General features: G+C 39.5%; 1 protein-coding gene across 2 annotated transcripts in view; it reads right to left on the bottom strand.

The window, feature by feature from the left end:
- The window catches only part of STAG1 (stromal antigen 1), a 112,080-nt gene that overhangs the window by 62,053 nt on the left and 29,399 nt on the right, over positions 1 to 20,628 (bottom strand). The window contains exon 2 of one of the 2 annotated variants that reach the window (XM_033150065.1): positions 8,585 to 8,711. In XM_033150065.1, the coding sequence (XP_033005956.1) occupies positions 8,585 to 8,613 (29 nt within the window). In that variant the 5' untranslated portion in view covers positions 8,614 to 8,711. Of the gene's footprint in view, positions 1 to 8,584; positions 8,712 to 20,628 lie in introns of those variants that run through there. The other variant, XM_033150066.1, reaches the window with a different exon arrangement.

Here is a 20,628-nt window from a genome sequence, read left to right as displayed (position 1 = left end):
CAGAATGTGGCTTTGGGTTTAGGGGAGCTATTGAAGCATTTGGTTCAGCAAACAATGCTAACTTTCTTGGAATGCTTGAATTAATTGCCAAAATTGATCCCTTTCTGTGTGCTCACATAAATCAGTAAGGAGGTAAAGGCTCTGGTCAGCCATTGTACTTCTCCAAAACCATATGTGAGTATCCAATTGATGGTTAATACAGATCAAGAAGCAATACTGAGCAGCATCAAACAGGCAGGTTATTTTAGTTTATCAGTAGATTCAACCCCTGTTGTTTCCCAAGTAGATCAATTTATTCTCATTGTTAGATATGTTTCTCTAATGATGGATTACCAGTTGAACGCTTTCTGAGTTTTTACGTTCTTGACTCCCGCGCACATCAGCAAAGCACACATAAGCCCACCTCACTACACCCCCGTGCAGTGTAAGCCTTGTTAAAAAACAAAAACCCTTCTACATAGGGTATTGTAACTGTTGCATGTCACTTTTGGAAGATGTGTAAAGTAAAAAATATTTTATTCACAGACAAGGCTTATAATATAGAGATTTAAGCCATAAAAGCCACACAATTGTTTTATCAGCAAAACAGACGGGTTTAGCTGTTTAAGACTACTCTCACAGAAAGAGGTCAGGCAGTAAGGAGCATACAAGACTAATTGGAACATTACAGAAGAATCCAAACTTATTAACTCTAAAAATATTTTCTTGCTTTCATGGCCACTTCATATAATATACACCTAATTCCTGATGTCATTATAACAAACAGATTAGCACTTTAACAACTGAGGAGACAATATTCTCAAGTTACATCCTCTTCAGTTATGCTCTAGCTGTTAAGTCTGAGCGAAGTTAAACAGACTAAAATTGAAAATGCTGCAGTAAGGAGGCTTTCAAAGCAGATTTAGCTAAACATGAGGGTCCACATTTTCATTCATTACCACACTTGCAATGGAAAGCATGCTGCCATTCTACAATGAGCTCCTGGCTTCCTCCAAACTGAGCTTGAGTGGGTGGGGATGGTCCCAACAAAGGTGCAGCAATCATAACCCGCTCCCTAGCACCATAGTTGGGAAGGCTAGGAGCTATTTGCTGTGTTGCTGAGCACCTTAGTGGCACAGTGCCAAGGCAACAAGTCCCCACCACTTTGCCCAGCTTTGAACTAGAAACTGAGGAGCAAAGGAAAAAAATAAGCCTGATCTCTGGTTCCATGACAAAGCGTTGTGGCAGTCACAATTTTTGGTATGACTACCTCGGTAAGCAAATGATGAAGTTACAATCCCTGGGAAAAACATAAAAAGGTTTAATAATGAAAAGTGTAAGGTTTAGACAAAAGTGGCCCATGCTGTGCTTCCCAAATAACTCACTTGACCTTTAATCACTTCTAGTTCACACATTTAATTGTTCATTTTTTCAGCTGAGTCACCTGGGAATGCAAGCTATCTACTGTACAGCAACTGCATTACCCTTTGAATCTAGGCACTCTTTCCCAATTGGCTATAGTAGGAGTTGGATGGACAAGGTAAAGGGTATATATTTAGGGGGAGTTTGTGAGGGAATCACAGCTCTGTGAACAGGAGGGAGCCTCTGTGACAAATCATCACAGCACCAGTGGCAAACCACTAGGCAAGTTCAGCACTTGTTCAAGTTCAGCAACAGAGTATGTATGGTAGGCAGAGAAGTAAATTCACAACTTGTTTAACCAAGAGATTAGCTTATTAAATTTAAGACTTTTTCATTTAAAATATTACAGCAGATTTTAATATAAAAGACTAAAGCAGTTATGAGGCTAGGAAGCAAGCAGCAGGGAGTGATATCCTGAGTGCCATACCTATGACTATATGCCTCTGGTAGCTTGTAGTTTCATAGGATACTAAAATAGAATATAACAATTTGGGTCCTGAAAACCTATTGGGGCCCTTCTAAATGTGGGTGGAGTCAGGATTAGAACCTATACTCCTTAACACCAAAGAGACTTTCTGCTGACATTCATTACTACTAAATGTCCCAGGGTAATTCTGCTAACAGGCACAAGTACTGATTTTTATCAAAAGCTGGAGCAGATTCCCACTAAATATTTAAACTAGCTCAAACACTAACTTCTCAGTTGCTTCATATACTGCATGCACATTGTACATCAAGAAACCTTTTGACTAGAATCACTAGAATAGGACTAAAGGGTTTTCTGGGGGGGACGGGACTGCAATCTGATAGTTCCAGAAAGGCAGATTGCTGTCTTTCTTTGTCCAATAGCAGCATTTTTCTGCTGTTAGCAGAAAATAACTTGCTTATATATTCTCCAGAGTAACCAGTTGCAGTTGCTTGAAGAAATACACCAAGCAAGACCAAAAATGCACTGTGGATCACAGAATCTTGTAGCAACCATATTCTTGCTATTCTCTTACGCAACACAAATAACATGATTTTAAATTCCCATATTCTGAAGAAAAAACTGAACATATATGGCACGTTTCCACTAAATTTTATTTTTTTAGCCATTTTGACATGTTTTTGTTTTTTTAATTGTATTGGTTTTTAACCACAGGAATGTATGCTGCCTGTGCTCCTTTGGGAGGAAGGGCAGAATATAAATGTAATGATAAAAAATTAAATAGTTGAACTGAGTGTAATTTCTTCATCACAATCAAAGTGCATAATCACACATGTGATTAGGAACATTTATTTCAATTTGCAGTTCACCTACCCTCACAGCAGTATTAAAGGCTTTGTGGCCCCTGTATCTCAAATGTTTGCAGTTCTGATGAGAATCCAGGTCTATATACACCTGCCTTGCCAATAAATTTTATTTTATTCCCTAGTTTATCTGCTGGTAGATACCCTGCCAACTTCTGTACCATTAGCAATTAGTATTAAGCAGCAGAATATACAGGGTGAGTCCTTTAAAAGAGGCCTCGTGGATACAGAGTACACATATTCCACAGGGCCTCTTTTAAAAGACTCACCCTGTATATGATTCGTTTTGGAGTACCAAACTCACACCACTGGATTCTCTAATCTCATGGAATTCTCTCCTTTCCAATATGACATATCTAGGTGGGGACACCTAATAAACAATGGGAATGATTCGTGCATTGAATTCAACTGAACTGTTCTACTGAGTCATGAGAAACTCACCATAGTCCATCCAGCAAGTATATCTAGTCTACCCTGTTTCTCCTAAAATAAGACATGGCCATAAAATAAGCCATAGCAGGATTTCTATGCATTTGCGAAATATAAGCTGTTCCCCAAAAATAAGCCATACCCCGAAAATAAGCCATAGTGACGTGGTACCTCCCATTAAAACAGCCTGGAGAGGCGTGGCTATGCAGCGTACCGATGCGACACGGTTAAAATAAGACATCCCCTGAAAATAAGCCATACTGTGTTTTGTTGAGCGAAAAAAAAATAAGACGGTGTCTTATTTTAGGAGAAACACGGTAGCTATTCAGTAAGAGGGAACAGAACAAACTAAGATGCTGTGTCCATATAATATACCTTTAAAACAGACTTGCGATTTTTTTACTTGCCCGAATACAGCAGGTACATCTGCCCTAAAACTTAGGTGCCTACTCTTTATCTCTAATTATTCATGCTGAATAATTCCTACAGCAAAGGAAGTAGAAATTGCTGCAGTTCATGTTTGTCTGTGGTCAGGAACAGGAATCAGTGAAACAATCAGTACTCATACACATTTTTGTTGTGGGTTTTTAAAATCCATAAATGAAGCATAATTAATGTAACTTTTTAAACACTGTTTTGAGGGTGTCCTTTACATTGAAATGAATATAGCTTGCATAAGTTACATAATAGTTTTCTAAGCTTTGTTAAATAATAGACAGCAAGACAAATAGCATAACTATATGGAAGAAACTGAACTGCGGGGAATGGAAACAGCTCTGACCTGTAAAAAATAAAGGTCTCAGAATCAATATCTGAGTACTGTTCCCTCACAATATTGAGCAACCACTACCCATCAACAGGCACTTTGGATTAAGGATGTATTTCTTCTTTTTTTGTATTTCTATTTGCCTTGCAATAAAAATAATCAAAGTGGCTTACAAATAATAAAAAGATGAATTAAACACCAGTAACCCAGTTAAAAAGAAGCATAAGATTATAGACAAAGAAAAAAATGAGCCTACTAGGTTCAGAAATTAAGCATTCCATAGAACATTGGAAAATTTGCTGTTAAACCAGAAAAAATGTTCTTTATACTTGTTTGACATTTTAAAATGCTATGGTCAAGATCCCAAATGCCCAAAAACCTGATTATCATGCTCCTAGAGGGGCCTTGGCACTTGTGCTATTTAAACAGCAGCTCCATATGGCAAGTCATTCTTGAAATGAAAACTATCTAGAGCCCCTACATTAAAGGAACAGATTAATATATTGTGATATATAGCCTAAATGGTTAAGTATCAAAAAAAATTCATTTATCTGACAGTAGATCAATGAAACAAATGTGAGAACTCTGGATGCCAAGTATTACAAGTTTTATCATCATTGTTAAATGGCATGGGAGACAAAATGTTCTGTGGCATTCTGCAGGGTACCAACTTTAACAATACCCGTGCCCCCCACCCCGCACATTCTAATAACGGCCTTAAATCTGGGAATGGTATCACTATAATACAGTGCCCCCAACCTCCCCTCCATGAGCCACTCTAGGAGGATACCATGGTCAACAATAACAAAAGTTGTGGAGAGATCAAGGAGAACAAGCAGGATTTCACTGCAGTCACTTCCTCTGTTTCTCACCCAGGGAGATACTGCTATTAGGACATTTCATATAATCATAAAATTGTAGAGTTGGAAGGTACCCAAAAGGGTCATCTAGTCCAACCCCCTGCAATTGAATTATAGCTTTTATATAAGCATGCATATGAGGAAGCTGCAATTCCTATTGATGTCCCTGGGACTGACAGCAAACTGTATAACTAATATCCAAATGTATTTTCACTTCTTAATTACATCCCAAAAATGTTTATTTTTCTGAACTTTTAAAAACATATGCAAGTTTCTTCTATCTCTACAAGGCAATAGACTCAGCATTATCTGTTTCAGATAATCATAGAATCATAGTTGGAAGAGACCACAAGGGCCATCCCTGCCAAGCAGGAAACACCATCAAAGCATTCCTGACAGATGGCTGTCAAGCCTCCGCTTAAAGACCTCCAAAGAAGGAGACTCCACCACACTCCTTGGCAGCAAATTCCACTGTCGAACAGCTCTTACTGTCAGGAAGTTCTTCCTAATGTTTAGGTGGAATCTTCTTTCTTGTAGTTTGAATCCATTGCCCCGTGTCCACTTCTCTGGAGCAGCAGAAAACAACCTTTCTACCTCCTCCATATGACATCCTTTTATATATTTGAACATGGCTATCATATCACCCCTCAACCTTCTCTTCTCCAGGCTAAACATACCCAGCCCCCTAAGCCGTTCCTCATAAGGCATCATTTCCAGGCCTTTGACCATTTTGGTTGCCCTCCTCTGGACATGTTTCAGCTTGTCAGTATCCTTCTTGAACTGTGGTGCCCAGAACTGGACACAGTATTCCAGGTGAGGTCTGACCAGAGCGGAATACAGTGGTACTATTACTTCCCTTGATCTAGATGCTATACTCCTATTGATGCAGCCCAGAATTGCATTGGCTTTTTTAGCTGCTGCATCACACTGTTGACTCATGTCAAGTTTATGGTCTACCAAGACTCCTAGATCCTTTTCACATGTACTGCTCTCAAGCCAGGTGTCACCCATCCTGTATTTGTGCCTTTCATTTTTTTTGCCCAAGTGTAGTACTTTACATTTCTCCCTGTTAAAATTCATCTTGTTTGCTTTGGCCCAGTTCTCTAATCTGTTAAGGTCATTTTGAAGTGTAATCCTGTCCTCTGGGGTATTAGCCACCCCTCCCAATTTGGTGTCATCTGCAAACTTGATCAGGATACCCTCAAGCCCATCATCCAAGTCATTGATAAAGATGTTGAATAAGACTGGGCCCAAGACAGAACCCTGTGGCACCCCACTAGTCACTTCTCTCCAGGATGAAGAGGAGCCGTTAATGAGTACCCTTTGGGTTCGGTCAGTCAGCCAGTTAAAAATCCACTGAATGGTAGCATTGTCCAGCCCGCATTTTACCAGCTTCTTTACAAGAATATCATGGGGCACCTTGTCAAAGGCCTTGCTGAAATCAAGATAGGCTACACCCACAGCGTTCCCTTCATCTACCAGGCTTGTAATTCTGTCAAAAAATGAGATCAGATTGGTCTGACATGACTTATTTTTCAGAAACCCATGCTGACTTTTAGTGATCACAGCGTTCCTTTCTAGGTGCTCACAGACTGTTTGCTTAATGATCTGCTCTAGAATCTTTCCTGGTATTGATGTCAGGCTGACTGGGCGGTAATTGTTTGGGTCTTCTCTTTCCCCCTTTTTGAAAATAGGGACAACATTTGCCCTCCTCCAGTCTGCTGGGACCTCGCCTGTTCTCCAGGAATTCTCAAAGATTACTGCCAATGGTTCTGAAATCACCTCTGCCAGTTCTTTTAATACTCTTGGATATAGTTCATCTGGCCCTGGACTTGAATACATCTAAACTAGCCAAGTATTCTTGTATTACCTCCTTACTTATTCTAGGCTGTGTTTCCCCTGCTGAATCATCTGATCCACATTCTTCAGGTTGGGCATTATTTTCTTTTTTGGAGAAGACTGCGGCAAAGAAGGCATTGAGGAGTTCTGCCCTTTCTCTATCTCCTGTTCGCATTTCACCATCTTCTCCTCTAAGTGACCCCACTGTTTCCTTGTTCTTCCTTTTGCTAGGGACATACCCATAAAAGCCCTTTTTATTGCTTTTAACCTCTCTAGCAAGCCTGAGTTCATTCTGTGCTTTAGCTTTTCTGACTTTGTCTCTACACGTGCTGGCTATTTGTTTGAATTCCTCTCTGGTGATTTCCCCCTTTTCTGTACATATCCCTTTTAAATCTTAAATCAGTTAAAAGTTCTTTAGATAGCCACCCTGGCTTCTTTAGGCACCTTCCATGTTTTTGTCTCATTGGTACTGCTTGAAGTTGTGCTTTTAATATCTCCCTTTTAACAAACTCCCATCCATCATGAAGTCCCTTCCCTTTTAGTATTACTGACCATGGGATCACACCCAGCATTTCCCTAAATTTTCTGAAGTCGGCTTTCTTAAAGTCTAGAATTTTCTATTTTCCCAAAGGTGATGGAGGTACGGCTCAGATTGCCTTCCCTAATGTAGCTATCATATAAAAGAATGATACAGTGAGAAAGGGTAAAAAATGAAGTCACACTGAACCCCATGAAAAGTCAAAAACTCCTGCTTCTCCACCCCAACAGAGCAGGATTCCAATCAACTTTACGGCCAATTGCAGCACATCAAACACATTATATAAACCCTGTCCCGGAATGCCATCTCACAGATAACAATGCATGGCCTCCTGCCTAAAAAAGTTTACAGTACACAAGTGGGGATTTTTGAAGTTGAAACTCTTGGGCCTTTGTACAAGCACCACACCCAAGGTTACTTTTTCTCAGAAACCTCAACCTCACTCAGGTAATTTATTTTATTTATTTACACAATATATATATCCACTTCACTTCGGTTTACAAAAATACAAAATTTAAAAATCATTTAAAACTATAAAATCTAACATCAATTAAAATGCCTGCTGGAATAGACTTCAGTAGTTGCTGGAAAGTTCAGTATGGAGGGGAGCTGTCTGACCTCAGCTGGAAGGGAATTCCATAAACTTGGGCCAACAATACTAAATGTACAGCTCCTGGTAGACACGAGCCATGCATCCAAGCCATAGAGGACCACTAACAGTGACTTCCATGAAAACCTTGGTGATCATTTAAAGATATAAAGGAGTGAGGTGGACTCAAATTGTTAAGAGCCTTGTAAATTAACACAAGTACCTTCAACCTGGCCCAACAGTGTATAGGCAGCCTTACCTGTTTTTTTTTTTTTGTTTTTTTTTACCTTTTAGGCAGCCAGTGCAGACTTTTGAGCACTGGAGTTATCCGCTGGTGATAGTCTGCCTTCTTGACAGTCTAGCAAAAGCATTTTGTACTAGCTGGAGACTCTGACCCAGGCCCAAGGGTATCCCCACATAGAGCACACAGCAATAATCAAGTATTTAGGTTACAAATGCATTGATCACTGTGGCCAGACTATCCCTAACCACGAACAGCAGCAGCTGACATACCAGCTGTAAAAGGCACTCCAACCAGAGGCCACCTGAGCTTCCAGTGAAAAAGATGGATCCAGGGCCACCCCCAACCCTGTTTTTTCAGAGGATCTACAACCCCATCCAGAACAGGTAGCTGGCCCATCTTGTGGACACGGGAACTATCAACCCAAAGTGCCTCCATCTTCCTAGGGCTGAAGTTCAGTTCACTGGCCCTCACCCAGCGCACTCAATATTATTATGGAGAAGTAGAGCTATATGTCATCAGAACCAAACACACAGTAAGAACTTCAATTACCATAAAAGGTAACCAATGCACTTTGAATATTTGGCTGTTGTTTTTTTAAAGGAAGGAAGAAAGAAAATGAACTACTCACTGTAAGACTGGTAACTCTGAAGTAATCATGATGTAGGCCACTATGTTTTAAAACCCAACGAGTATCTTGTGGTGACGTCTTTATCAGCCAATCTCGTAATTATTTTCAAGAAATCTCCAAATCCAGCCTATTAAATAAAAAAGGTAGTTAAGAACCATAATTCTGAAATGAAACTGCAGATTCAATAAACCAAAGGGTAGAGGGTAGGGAGAAGACTCTATTGATCAAAGTCATGTGTATTTTCCAAATATGAGGTAGAGGATCTTCCACATTGTGAATGTACAAAAAGTGGGTAGATTTCTCAGTCAGGATTGTACATGTTCTTCTAGCTCTGGTCAATATAATATTTAGCGTTCTGAATGCACAAAACCAATGGGAAGCATTTCACAGCATCTTAATCATAACCTCATGTGAAAAATGCATATTTATTTGTTCATTTTATATATGAAATGTCCATTAACAATTGTTCCCTGCGTGACATATAAAAAGGTAGAGTTTAAAAATCCAAATAAATAAAATTCTAAAGCACAATTAAAACAATAATTTTAAAAGAAATAGTTTAAAAACTGCTAAAAGTAGAAATACAAGGCACATTAAAACACAGCATATCAGATATTAAAAGTAGACCATTAAAAAGGCCTGTAAAGATAGAACTGCTTTTAGGCTTTGAAATGAATTATATATGGCTGGTTTGCATATGTTAAACCACAGTTTGTCTTAAGCCATGTATTTTTTGTGAACCCCCCCATCCCTCGCCATGCAAGTTTCTGCATGGCTTCTCTCCCTGCCACATGGTGACCATACAGTTCTAATAAACCATAGTATGAAATAAAAATTAAAAAAAATTCCTTCCAGTAGCACCTTAGAGACCAACTAAGTTTGTTCTTGGTATGAGCTATCATGTGCATGCACACTTCTATGGCAGACCAACACGGCTACCTACCTGTAACTGAAACCATAGTATGGTTCGTCATTAGGGTTCAAAATTAGCAGGGCACCAGGTGCCTTTTGCTAAAGATTCTCCATTTGCAAGCACCTCAAAAAGCCTGGGTGCCATTTTTTGCACCTGGCTTGACATTCAAGGATTACTGAAATGTATGCAATTTGAAGCCTCCAAGTATATGTTAAACATAAACAATATGTTAAGGAATTTTACAATAAAGAGTGGAGTGTTTTGAAAACTGAAGTACAATACCAATATTTTTATTGTAAACACCAAATTAAACATGTATTAACAATTTCTGCTAAAAATGTTATATTAACAATTTGTCACTTACGTGAATTGCGTATTAGTTCATGCTTATCAAAATAATAAATTAAAAGTGTTGCCGGCCCGCTTGCCCCCCACAGGGGCAACTAGACATTGTTTGGTGCCCACAACCCAGGTCACAGAAACCATTTGGCTTCTATCTTTTCTATCCCACTTTCTAACACTGCTTGTCATGTTAACTGAACGTGAACTCTAGCTTGTTTGTTTCAAACAAACCACGAATGCTACGCCAAAAATAAACCAACAGCAAACCTTTATTTCTGGCTTATTGTTTGTGGTCTGTTTGAAACAAACCATGATCTGTGTTTGAATAATACAACAAGAAACATTATGGCTTGTTGAGCCATGCTGGCACTACATGGGGACCCACACAGCATGGAGAGACACATTCACAATTAAACCATTGGTTTAAGGCAAACTATGGTTTATTACAGTATGATAACCAGAGTCGGACACGACTGGACCTAATGGTCAGGGGTCCCTTTACCTTTTTAACCAGGCCACTGCACTTCACCAGCATACAGTGGTACCTCGCAAGACGAATGCCTCGCACAACGAAAAACTCGCTAGACGAAAGGGTTTTGTGATTTTTTAGGTGACTCGCAAGACAAATTTTTCTATGGTCGTGCTTCGCAAGACAAAAATTTCAATGCATTCCTATGGGAATTAAATTTCAATGCATTCCTATGGGAAACCATGCTTCGCAAGATGAATTTTTTGCAATACGAAACGATTCGCGGAACGAATTAATTTCGTCTTGCGAGGCACCACTGTACTGTAATTTGGACACTGCACAGTTCAAACTTCTGATATGGCCTATGGGGGGGATTATTCAGAGGCTAGTATGAAGCATGCTTAGCCTGGTGACATATACTTTTAAATCACTGTTCAATAACCACAATTAACCACAAACTTAATTAGCTCATCAGAAGCAGTACAGCAATTCCTTAAGGTTTTCCCAAAAGCATTATGTTTGCCTTGTAGCAAAACTATTGTTTTCTTTCATTTTGCAATGTTTTTTTGCCTTTCTTCCACCTTGCAATGCTTGCATTAATGCTCTTTCCCCTCAAGTTCCATGAATTCCCATGCAGTATTGTATCAAATACTTTATAATAGGGTGATCCAACGGCAACATTTGATGCTCCCTCCAGCTATTCAAAATGACGTGGCTGCTATATTATTTTTGACCCTAGCACAATAATTTAACCTCCACAATATAAGAATGGATCTATACACCATACATCAAACAGTCTTGGATGAAACTGATTATGTTTACCAGTTTGGGTTCAGGCCTGGTTTGGGGACAGAATGTGCCTTTATCACCCTGATGTATTGGGGGGGGGGGAGGTTGGAGTAGTGTGATCCTGTTAATTCTCCTAAATCTCTTAGCAGCTTTTGTCTTCATTGACCAGAGATCCTCATTAGTATTTCACGCCTCCGGTGAGATTGGTGTAAACCACATGCCTGTCTGGGAAGAGTGTGGGAACGGAAGACAGTCTTATCTCTTCCGCTGTATATACTATTGTACTGTACTTTGGCTTTTTACTTGTCCTGTTTTCCCTCTAGGAGGTGGAGAGAGAGGACGCCATGATTCCTTTGTCTGTACATAGTGTGTAAATAAATACATAGATTAGCTCTACGATGTCTCGTGCTTCTTGCTGTGTTATGCTAGAAGATTAGTGTGCATATATCTTTTTATATATGTCGCAGAAGCGCACTGGAGAAGAAGGGAAATGCCTTTTCCAGAGCTGTGCATACCAGAGGAAGCGCGGAGTTCAGGGCTGCAGGGGCACCCCCAGGGCATTTTCCAACACTCCTGAATCATCTCAAGAAGCTGGGGCACCATTTTATGGTGGATTTACTCCTACTTACGGGATATGTTCCAAAGACTGGTAATGGGTCACTGTGCCTCACTTGCCTGACGGTTGATCTGTGGCACGTCAGAGGATGTAATTTTATCCTCAATGCTATTTAGTATCTAGATTAGGCAACTGTGAACAGCCATTATGAGTCGGGAGGTGGGGAGAAGCTGTCACCAGTATGCTCACAATATCCTGCTCTATTTCCATCAGTTTCCTAAACCAGTATTTTGAAAAACAAAACATCGAGTGAGCTGTAAATAAAATTTGCTCTCCCAAGTTTTATGGTTTAAATGCAAGTGATAACAGGGTCGCTTATATTTCAAAATTAGTAATTCCAGTCCAATGCAGGCCCTTTATGTTCACTCAACTGAATATTTTCCCCTCCGCTTTTGTCAAAGGCAGATATTTAAACTTCCTCAGAAACAACAGACATTGCAGATTTTTTAAAATATGCCAGACATAGTATAACATATTCTTTTCTACTGTCCATTGTACAACCAGCTATGCTATCCACTTTTTGGGTAGTCTAACATCACAACACAATGAAAATATCAGATTCTATCTGTCTGACATTAACCCAGAAGTAACTGCAAGGGTAGCTAGGTTTTTTATCAATAGTATCTCTCAGAGTGGTGAATGGCACTATTTAGTGGGAGGAAACTCCAATGAAAATCCTCGTTATTACATATGTTTACATGGCTGTTTATTAGTATTATTTTAAAATTTCATATATAGATGTTTTATGATGGCTTGTGTTTGTAATGTTTAATAAAGGTTTGGCGAAGTAAGTCCTAAACCAGTGCCTGTATGCAGTCATGCACTAGATGGGGCTAATAAATAAATATTGATTCCTAGGTACAAGAATTGGATAGTGTAACAACTCTGGATAGTGGTACACTCTCTCTGAAAAAGCAGGTGCTCCTGGATCCATTGTTGTCAAAGGCCCAGGTGACGTCACGTGGTTCAGAGCTCCCATTACAAATTTCAGTTGGTGCTCTAACTATGGCTGTTTCTGGACTGGGATAACCCTTCCACAGTGGTGCATACAGTGGTAAGCTCATTATTAGAAAACCACAATGCACCTGCTTCAGAAGTCACAGCTAGTGCAAAGTGTGGCTGCTAGAGTTCTTAGAGGGACACCAAGCTTTATACATATTACAACAGCTGAAATACCTACACTAGATGTCTATGTAATGTCAAGTCAAGTTTTTGTTGTTGACACTAAATAACTTGGGACCAGGATACCAAAGCAGAGCCCTCCCCTGATACAGTAGAAGCTGATCTTTTAAGAACTTCTGATGAGACACACTGTTTGTTCCACATCTAATGGATTGTCACCTGGAGAAACCATGAAGGAGACCTTTTCAGTGGTAACACCCTCCCTCAGTTACCTCAGTTATGTGGGGGAGGTGGTGATGACTTTTAAACACCAGTAAAAAACCTAGGTATACAGCAAGTTTTTCTGGGCTCTAACTCTTAATTTTTAATTCTTTGTTTTGTAAACTGCTCTACTTTGTTTATGATTTACAGCTGTGTTTTCTTTTCATCTTAGGAAATTGTATTGAACGTTGCTGTATTTTTGTTTCCTCCTAAAATACAGATATATTGTTAATTTTAATGAATAAATACTATCTAATGATTCAAACATGCCCAAATGAAAAAAATATATGTAAAAGCCACACCCAGAAAGCTAAAACTTTAAATTTGCAACACATCCAGCTTTTGAAAATAATGGCAATATCACGGAAGCTATGCTCCCCCATGGTAAGCTACCCCTCTCAATGACCAGAGGACAGTAAATACCGGTAATTACTATTTGTTGGTTTTAGATGTAATACTACAGTACTGCAGAAAAACCCTTGAGGAAAGTATTTCATCACAAAGTTAGCATTATGCACCTTAACTGAGAGCTCTAAATTTAGAATGGAAGATCAAGTCATACCAATGACTACAGTCCAACAGAGTTCTCAGAAGAAAATATTGCTACCCTTTACTTGGTGCCTATGCCAAAGTTATCTTAATAAATCCTTGCATTTAGCAATTCACCCAGCAATTACACACAGGGGACTAGCATATGCAAGTGGGCAAGCAAACTGGCAGAAGAAAGTGGGTGTGATCCATTCCTCTTCTACCAACCAGCAGAGCAATAAGTCATTTAAAAAATAAATATGAGACATATGGCCTGGTTTGCATTGAACACTTATGGCTAAGTGCTATGTGTGAACCCTGTCCAACACCTTTCTAACTATGCTGTGTTTACTGCCAACAAATCACAATCTTAAGGCATGTTTTGTTGTTGACTTATGAACTTCGGTTTAACTATGACTTGATATTACATGTGAATCTATCACCCTTTCCTAAACATAGTCCCACCCCAGATGCTCACCACCAACAAATGCATGAGGCAAGAGCAATTGGAAAACAAAACAAAACTTTGGAGAAATGAAGTAGGATTTGTTTGATCATCTGTTGGAGAACCCATGGTTAACTCAAGGTTTGTTTCTGCAAATCAGACCAGTATTTCTATTATGGCTACAGAGGAAGGAGCTTCATTTTCTCTGCAGTCAGCCTTAGAAGGTTCATACTTATTTATTTGTTGTTGTTCAGTCATTCAGTCGTGTCCGACTCTTCGTGACCCCATGGACCAGAGCATGGACCCCATGGACCAGAGCACGCCAGGCACCCCTACCCTCCACTGCCTCCCGCAGTTTGGCCATACTTATTTATAACCCTGCTTTAATATCTAGCTTATGAAACAAATAGATGTCATGGTTCCAGGACACCAACTGCTCTATATATCAAGAGCTCAATCATGCAGTGTTCTGCATTCAGTGGCCCAGATTCAATTTTTAAAATGCAACATCATAGCATCTCATGCACTGAATCAGTGTACTTTGATCTTCAGGGGTCAAGCAAAAAGAATAGCTTCAACTCAATGTACAAGCTGAACAAACTAAGGTATAAAGAAATTTTAATCACTAAGAACAGGGGTCCCCAAACTAAGGCCCGGGGGCCAGATGCGGCCCAATCGCCTTCTAAATCCGGCCCGCAGATGGTCCGGAAATCAGCGTGTTTTTACATGAGCAGAATGTGTCCTTTTATTTAAAATGCATCTGTGGGTTATTTGTGGAGCCTGCCTGGTGTTTTTACATGAGTAGAATGTGTCCTTTTATTTAAAATGCATCTCTCGGTTATTTGTGGGGCATAGGAATTCGTTCATTTCCCCCCCAAAAAAATATAATCCGCCCCCCCCACAAGGACTGAGGGACAGTGAACCGGCCCCCTACTGAAAGTTTGCTGACTCCTGACTAAGAACAATAAATGAATGAATGAATGAATGACCAGATACACATAAAATGCATACTATCCTTTCATTTCCAATAGCTTTAATTTATTTTGTTGCAGGGGAGACTCTAGAAAATCTTGGTTCTGTATTTAAGCATCAGTAATTCTACTAACATACCACATTCCATAGATCAATTTACCATCGCTGCTGAAATTACAGTGATTTCCAATGTGAATTCCATGAGGTTTCATCACTCTCATTCCTGGCTTCTATATTTCTCCTCTCTCCATCAGGCATATTAGCGTGCATTAACAGCCAGATCATATATACACAACATTGCCTGTGACCTACTAGGAAGTTGCTATAGCAACCACTGCTTTCTGCAATACATGTTATGCATTTTAAGTACCATCAGAGTGGATATAACATGCCTGTCATTAGCAAGCACAACTCATAATAGCTCAAAATGAAAGATACTCCAACAGGAAGTATATTTTGCATGTGGAAATCTTGTGACGCTTGTTATTTCCAAAATATATTCTAATGCAATGTGCTAAGCTAAGGATGGAGATAGAACAAATCTGATACAGCCCTAAATCAGTTTGTATTCTATACAAACACTGAAAGATTAATGATACAATTTATTTTAAAAATCATTTTCTCATACCCAGCCTTCCTCCTGCCCCAGGATTACTTACAACTTTTTAAACTAAAGCATAATATTTTTTTAAAAAATAATAATAATTAAAATCATCAAGAGACCAATGACAATCTTTAAAAAACAATGCATTCTACTAAAGATGAGAAACTAGTAATGAAAAGCCTAGTGAAATACAAATGTTTTTAATATACCTAAACATTGCTAATGTGAAAGGTAACCAAATCTCAATCAGGAGGAAATTCAAAAGCCAGGGCCACCACTGTGCTTCATGCCACTGCTACACAGGATTCACCCACTGAAAGCATCACCAACAGGACTTTCCCTGCAGATATAAAAGCATGGGAGAGGTAAGTCCTTAAAGTACTCAGGCCCCAAGTTGCACAGGGATCATGCTACTAGGAGGCAACCCAGAAACAAAGAAACCAATCAGAGCTCTTGACTACAGCCATCTATAACTTCACACATCAACTCTGAAGAGAAGTGCTTTTTACATTAGCATGAAAGCAAAGGGGACATTTAGTACAGGGTGGCCATCCTACTGCTGTGTTCCCAAGTTTAGGGGATGCCATTGAGTTCCAGTCTTTTTGACAAGTATCACATTAACAACCAAAGTCAACAGTTTACAGGAGGAAGATGACAACTCCAAGATAAATCCTGGTACTATTCAACTAAAATTTAATCAGAGGAAACACACTGAAATTAATGGGAATAACTTAGTCATGTTCATTGATTTCAATGGATCTACTCTCAGTAAAATTAGTTGAATGGCATCCAGTATAATCCCTCTCTTTTCTTCAAAGAACATGGTGCACACAATTTCTTCAATCCTTTTTTGTTGTTGTTTGGAAGCAGGAACAATTGTTATATCATTAAAGTTAATATTTTGCAAAAGGCAAGAAACCCAAATTATAATGAAAATCAATTAAATCACCTTGTAAGTACTTTTCTGCAGTTTTACTAATGCAATGTTGCTTTATATCTCTGCACAGCAATGTTCTTGGAACCTCACTGAATATGAATCTCAGTATGTCTCAATTTATCGCAGATTATGCTTTCAAATCAATTTCCACATAGTCTAAAACAGGCAACAAATATAGTAAATTTATTTCCTAATTTGTTCAAAATTTGAGCTAGCAATCAAGTCTTAAACGAAATGCCTCCCTTCAGTCCCCTAAGATACCTAGCACATAATTTTCTGCCTATTGGGGCATTTCAACAAAATGCTAAATGAACACGTTGTGATTACCATCACTGTAAAGGTAAAGGTAAAGGGACCCCTGACCGTTCAGTCGCGGACAACTCTGGGGATGCGGCGCTCATCTCGCTTTACTGGCCAAGGGAGCCAGCGTACAGCTTCCGGGTCATGTGGCCAGCATGACTAAGCCGCTTCTGGTGAACCAGAGCAGTGCATGGAAATGCTGTTTACCTTCCCGCCGGATTGGTACCTATTTATCTACTTGCACTTTGACGTGCTTTCGAACTGTTAGGTTGGCAGGAGCAGGGACCGAGCAATGGGAGCTCACCCTGTTGCGGGGATTTGAACCGCCAACCTTCTGATCGGCAAGCCCTAGGCTCTGTGGTTTAACCCCAGCGCCACCCGCGTCCCATCACTGTGGTAATCCTTTAATCCTAACATCACAACCTGCATCACAGCACAAAATATGTAACATACATACCTATCTATTGCAAGTGGCCACTTACAAAGATCTGTGCCCTTATGCCTCTCTTCGCAAATCCCTTCTTTCCCTATATAATAATCATCAGTGACAAGAACTGGCCTTTTGATGTCTTGGCTGTGGTGCTGTTTCCCCAGAGGAAAAGATAGATGACAAAAAGAGCACCAACAAATATTCCTATCAGCTACCTTCAGCTCTAACTTACGTGAATCAAAAACTGTTTGCCTTATCCTGGCAGCTATGCTTGAAACAAAAAGAAAGCCTACTAGCTTAATAAATCTAAATTTGAATCCCTATGATAGCAATTGTCATGTGCAGCACAAATATTATTTAGAATGTATGCATTATTTTATTACTGTGACAATACTTAGTAGGATTATAATTTGTTAAGACAGAACAGAATGTCTTTTTACTACACACACACACACACACACACAGAGAGAGAGAGAGAGAGAGAGAGAGAGAGAATATCAGGCTACCATAAGTCAAAAAAGGTTCTCTAGTAGTGAGATCTTATCTAAGAGTTTAAGAATGGTTTGACACCAAAGTCTTAAATGTGGTCTCCAAGAATTCTGCAATGAGGACATCGCACAAGCAAAACTCAATATATAATTAGAAACTGCAATGATCTCAGCCAAATTAAATTAGACAATCTGCAATGCAAACTTGTAGAAAAGAATATGCATGCAACTGTTCCTGATCCACATGGCATATATTAAGTTTTCTCTTCCTCACTTAGAGATCAAAATCATAGAACATAGAACCTTGCTAAGGAACTGACCATCTTCCACAGTGAGAGTAAAGGATCTTGTCAAGCCAGTAAAAATGAAACATGGAAACAAGTGTGCATGCTACTGGAAGGATTATTTTATTTTATTTTATACACATTTGGTTATGGAGGAAGAATTGTGCTACAGTATTTTCATTTTTTTAAAAAAGACCTGCAACAGTAACATCATGAGTTACTGCATGTACAGTAGTACCTCCATTTACGTAACCCTCTGGTTACGTAAACTTCGGGATGAGAAAGTGACAAACCCGGAAGTATTTTACCGGGTTTTGCCACGCATGCATGCACAGAAGCGGTCCTCCAGTTGCGAAAACCTCGGGATCCGGCCAGACCTCCGGAATGGATCCCGTCTGCAACCGGAGGTACCACTGTACTTTAAAAATCTGTTTGTCTTTCTAGTGAAATTAACACTCAAGGCACTACACAACTGCAGTAACAAAAACAATAAAATCAGTTTTTAAAAACACCACCCTCACACTAGCAGTAACTAAAAATACAAAACAGACACAGCCTTAATATATGTAAGAGAAGGGAGTGGCTTGGGAGACTTCCCCAAGGACCAGATTTCACAGCAGCCATGCTAGAATAGCAGCTATGCTCCAGACTCTCTCATCAAGAATTCCTTATCTGATCTAGAATGTGTCTCTAGATCAGGCATAGGGAACCTTCGGCTCGCCAGATGTTTTGGCCTACAACTCCCATGATCCCTAGCTAACAGGACCAGTGGTCAGGGATGATGGGAATTGTAGTCCAAAACATCTGGAGAGCCGAAGGTTCCCTATGCCTGCTCTAGATTAACTAAGGCCTTTTCTTTTGAGCATGCCCTTTCATGGATCCATTGGGACTAGTAATCAAAGAGACCCATATTAAGCATCCTCTGTGTGCCTTGGGACCTATCAGTCTTAAGCTGTTTGCTCCTTTTCCCCCTTAATACTTATTCTTTGATTTTCTGTCTTAGGGATTTTTCTGCATAAGTCATAGAGGTAAGAAAAGATCAAGGAAGGAAGAGAAGGGTCAGGTAAGCAGAGGAATAAGGAAAGAAGCTGATCTAAAAACGTGGAGCTGTATGCAACATACACTGGCACAACTGACTTCTGTGCACACAACAAAGATTCCTCTTCCTCCTCTCTTGTCCCCTCTCAAAAGCAGCTGCAGATGCTTGAGGCAGATTTTGGAGGCATGCAGTGGGAGAGGAAATGGTTGTCTCACTGCTCCAGTGGGACCCCACTAGTGTAGCACTGCATACAACCCTTAGCAAGTAAAGAGGCGTAAGAAGAGCATGATCTTTAAAATGAGGCTTAAGCATGGTGGGAGGCTGGAGAAAGGCTGCTTGCTTGGGCTAAAACAGGCAGTATGCTGGAGTCTGCCTAGCAGAGCTGGAGGAGTTAAATTGTTAGTTTCTGTTTCACATGTTGTTGGGCAATTTGACAGTTTTTAACCCATTTTCATTTATGCTTTTTCACATGAACTGAAAATAATGCCCTCTCCCACATATGCCTGCCTACCTGCCTGTTCAGATCCTGAGGACCAGAGACAAGTGAAACAAAACAAAGATGTCTAGCAAAGGAAGAGCTGCCTCAGTGGTAGCACCTTAGATATGGACTGGCCTCCCAGAGTCATCTTCAGCACTAGGTAAGTATTGTACCGCTATCTTTTCATTCTCAAAAGCCTTTAAAAATCTGTGTTCTTAAAAGCTTGAATTTTAACCCCTTCTTTCTATGTTATATATTTTCAGTTATACTATGAACTAGTATTTAAGTTTCTCTCTAAATATAAATTAGTATGCTGCTATTTTTATGTAATATTTGCATTTTAACATTGAATTTTGTTTTAGGCATGTAAGCCACCCAGACAACTACTATTGAAAATTTGCCAGGAATTGTGTGTCAGCATTCTTCTACAGCAGAGCAAGAAGTCCCAAGATGCCTTAAATGTTAATGCTGGCACATAGAAAAATGCTTATTTTTTATTGCTACCCTATCTCCTCTATCACCTGATTTAAGACGGAAGAGCAAATTAACACTGATAAACATATATAAGCAAATATCACAGCCATTTGGAAAGCTAAAGTATCCTAACTATTTTGCTGGGGTTTCCTTCTGTCAGTCTCAACAAATAAAATTACAAAAAATCATGACCTTTTGAGTTGACGCAATGCCCAAATTTTGGAAGTTAACCAAATTAAGGTTTGGCAACTACTTCTTTGTCTGCCACTGAATTATTTCCAACCCAATATCTTCTAATCTCAATTTCAGTAGATGAGTATGGAGAATTTATCACCAACTGTTTAGAAACAGACTTCCTTCTCTTCAACATTAAATATTTTAAGCCCAAGTTTGTTACTTTCATTCCACAGTAATTTCAAAACAAGCTAACATAACAGCCATAAATTCTAAGACTGTTACATAGAATTAAAATGCCTTGAATAGGTTATGCAGCTTCCATTTAGCATTCCCATATTCTAAAAGCCAATAATAGTTAAGCCACCTTTCTCTATCC

This window comes from Lacerta agilis, chromosome 5 (assembly GCF_009819535.1).
Source record: "Lacerta agilis isolate rLacAgi1 chromosome 5, rLacAgi1.pri, whole genome shotgun sequence".
Lineage (NCBI taxonomy): Eukaryota > Metazoa > Chordata > Lepidosauria > Squamata > Lacertidae > Lacerta > Lacerta agilis.
This window is presented reverse-complemented; position numbering and strand designations above follow the sequence as displayed.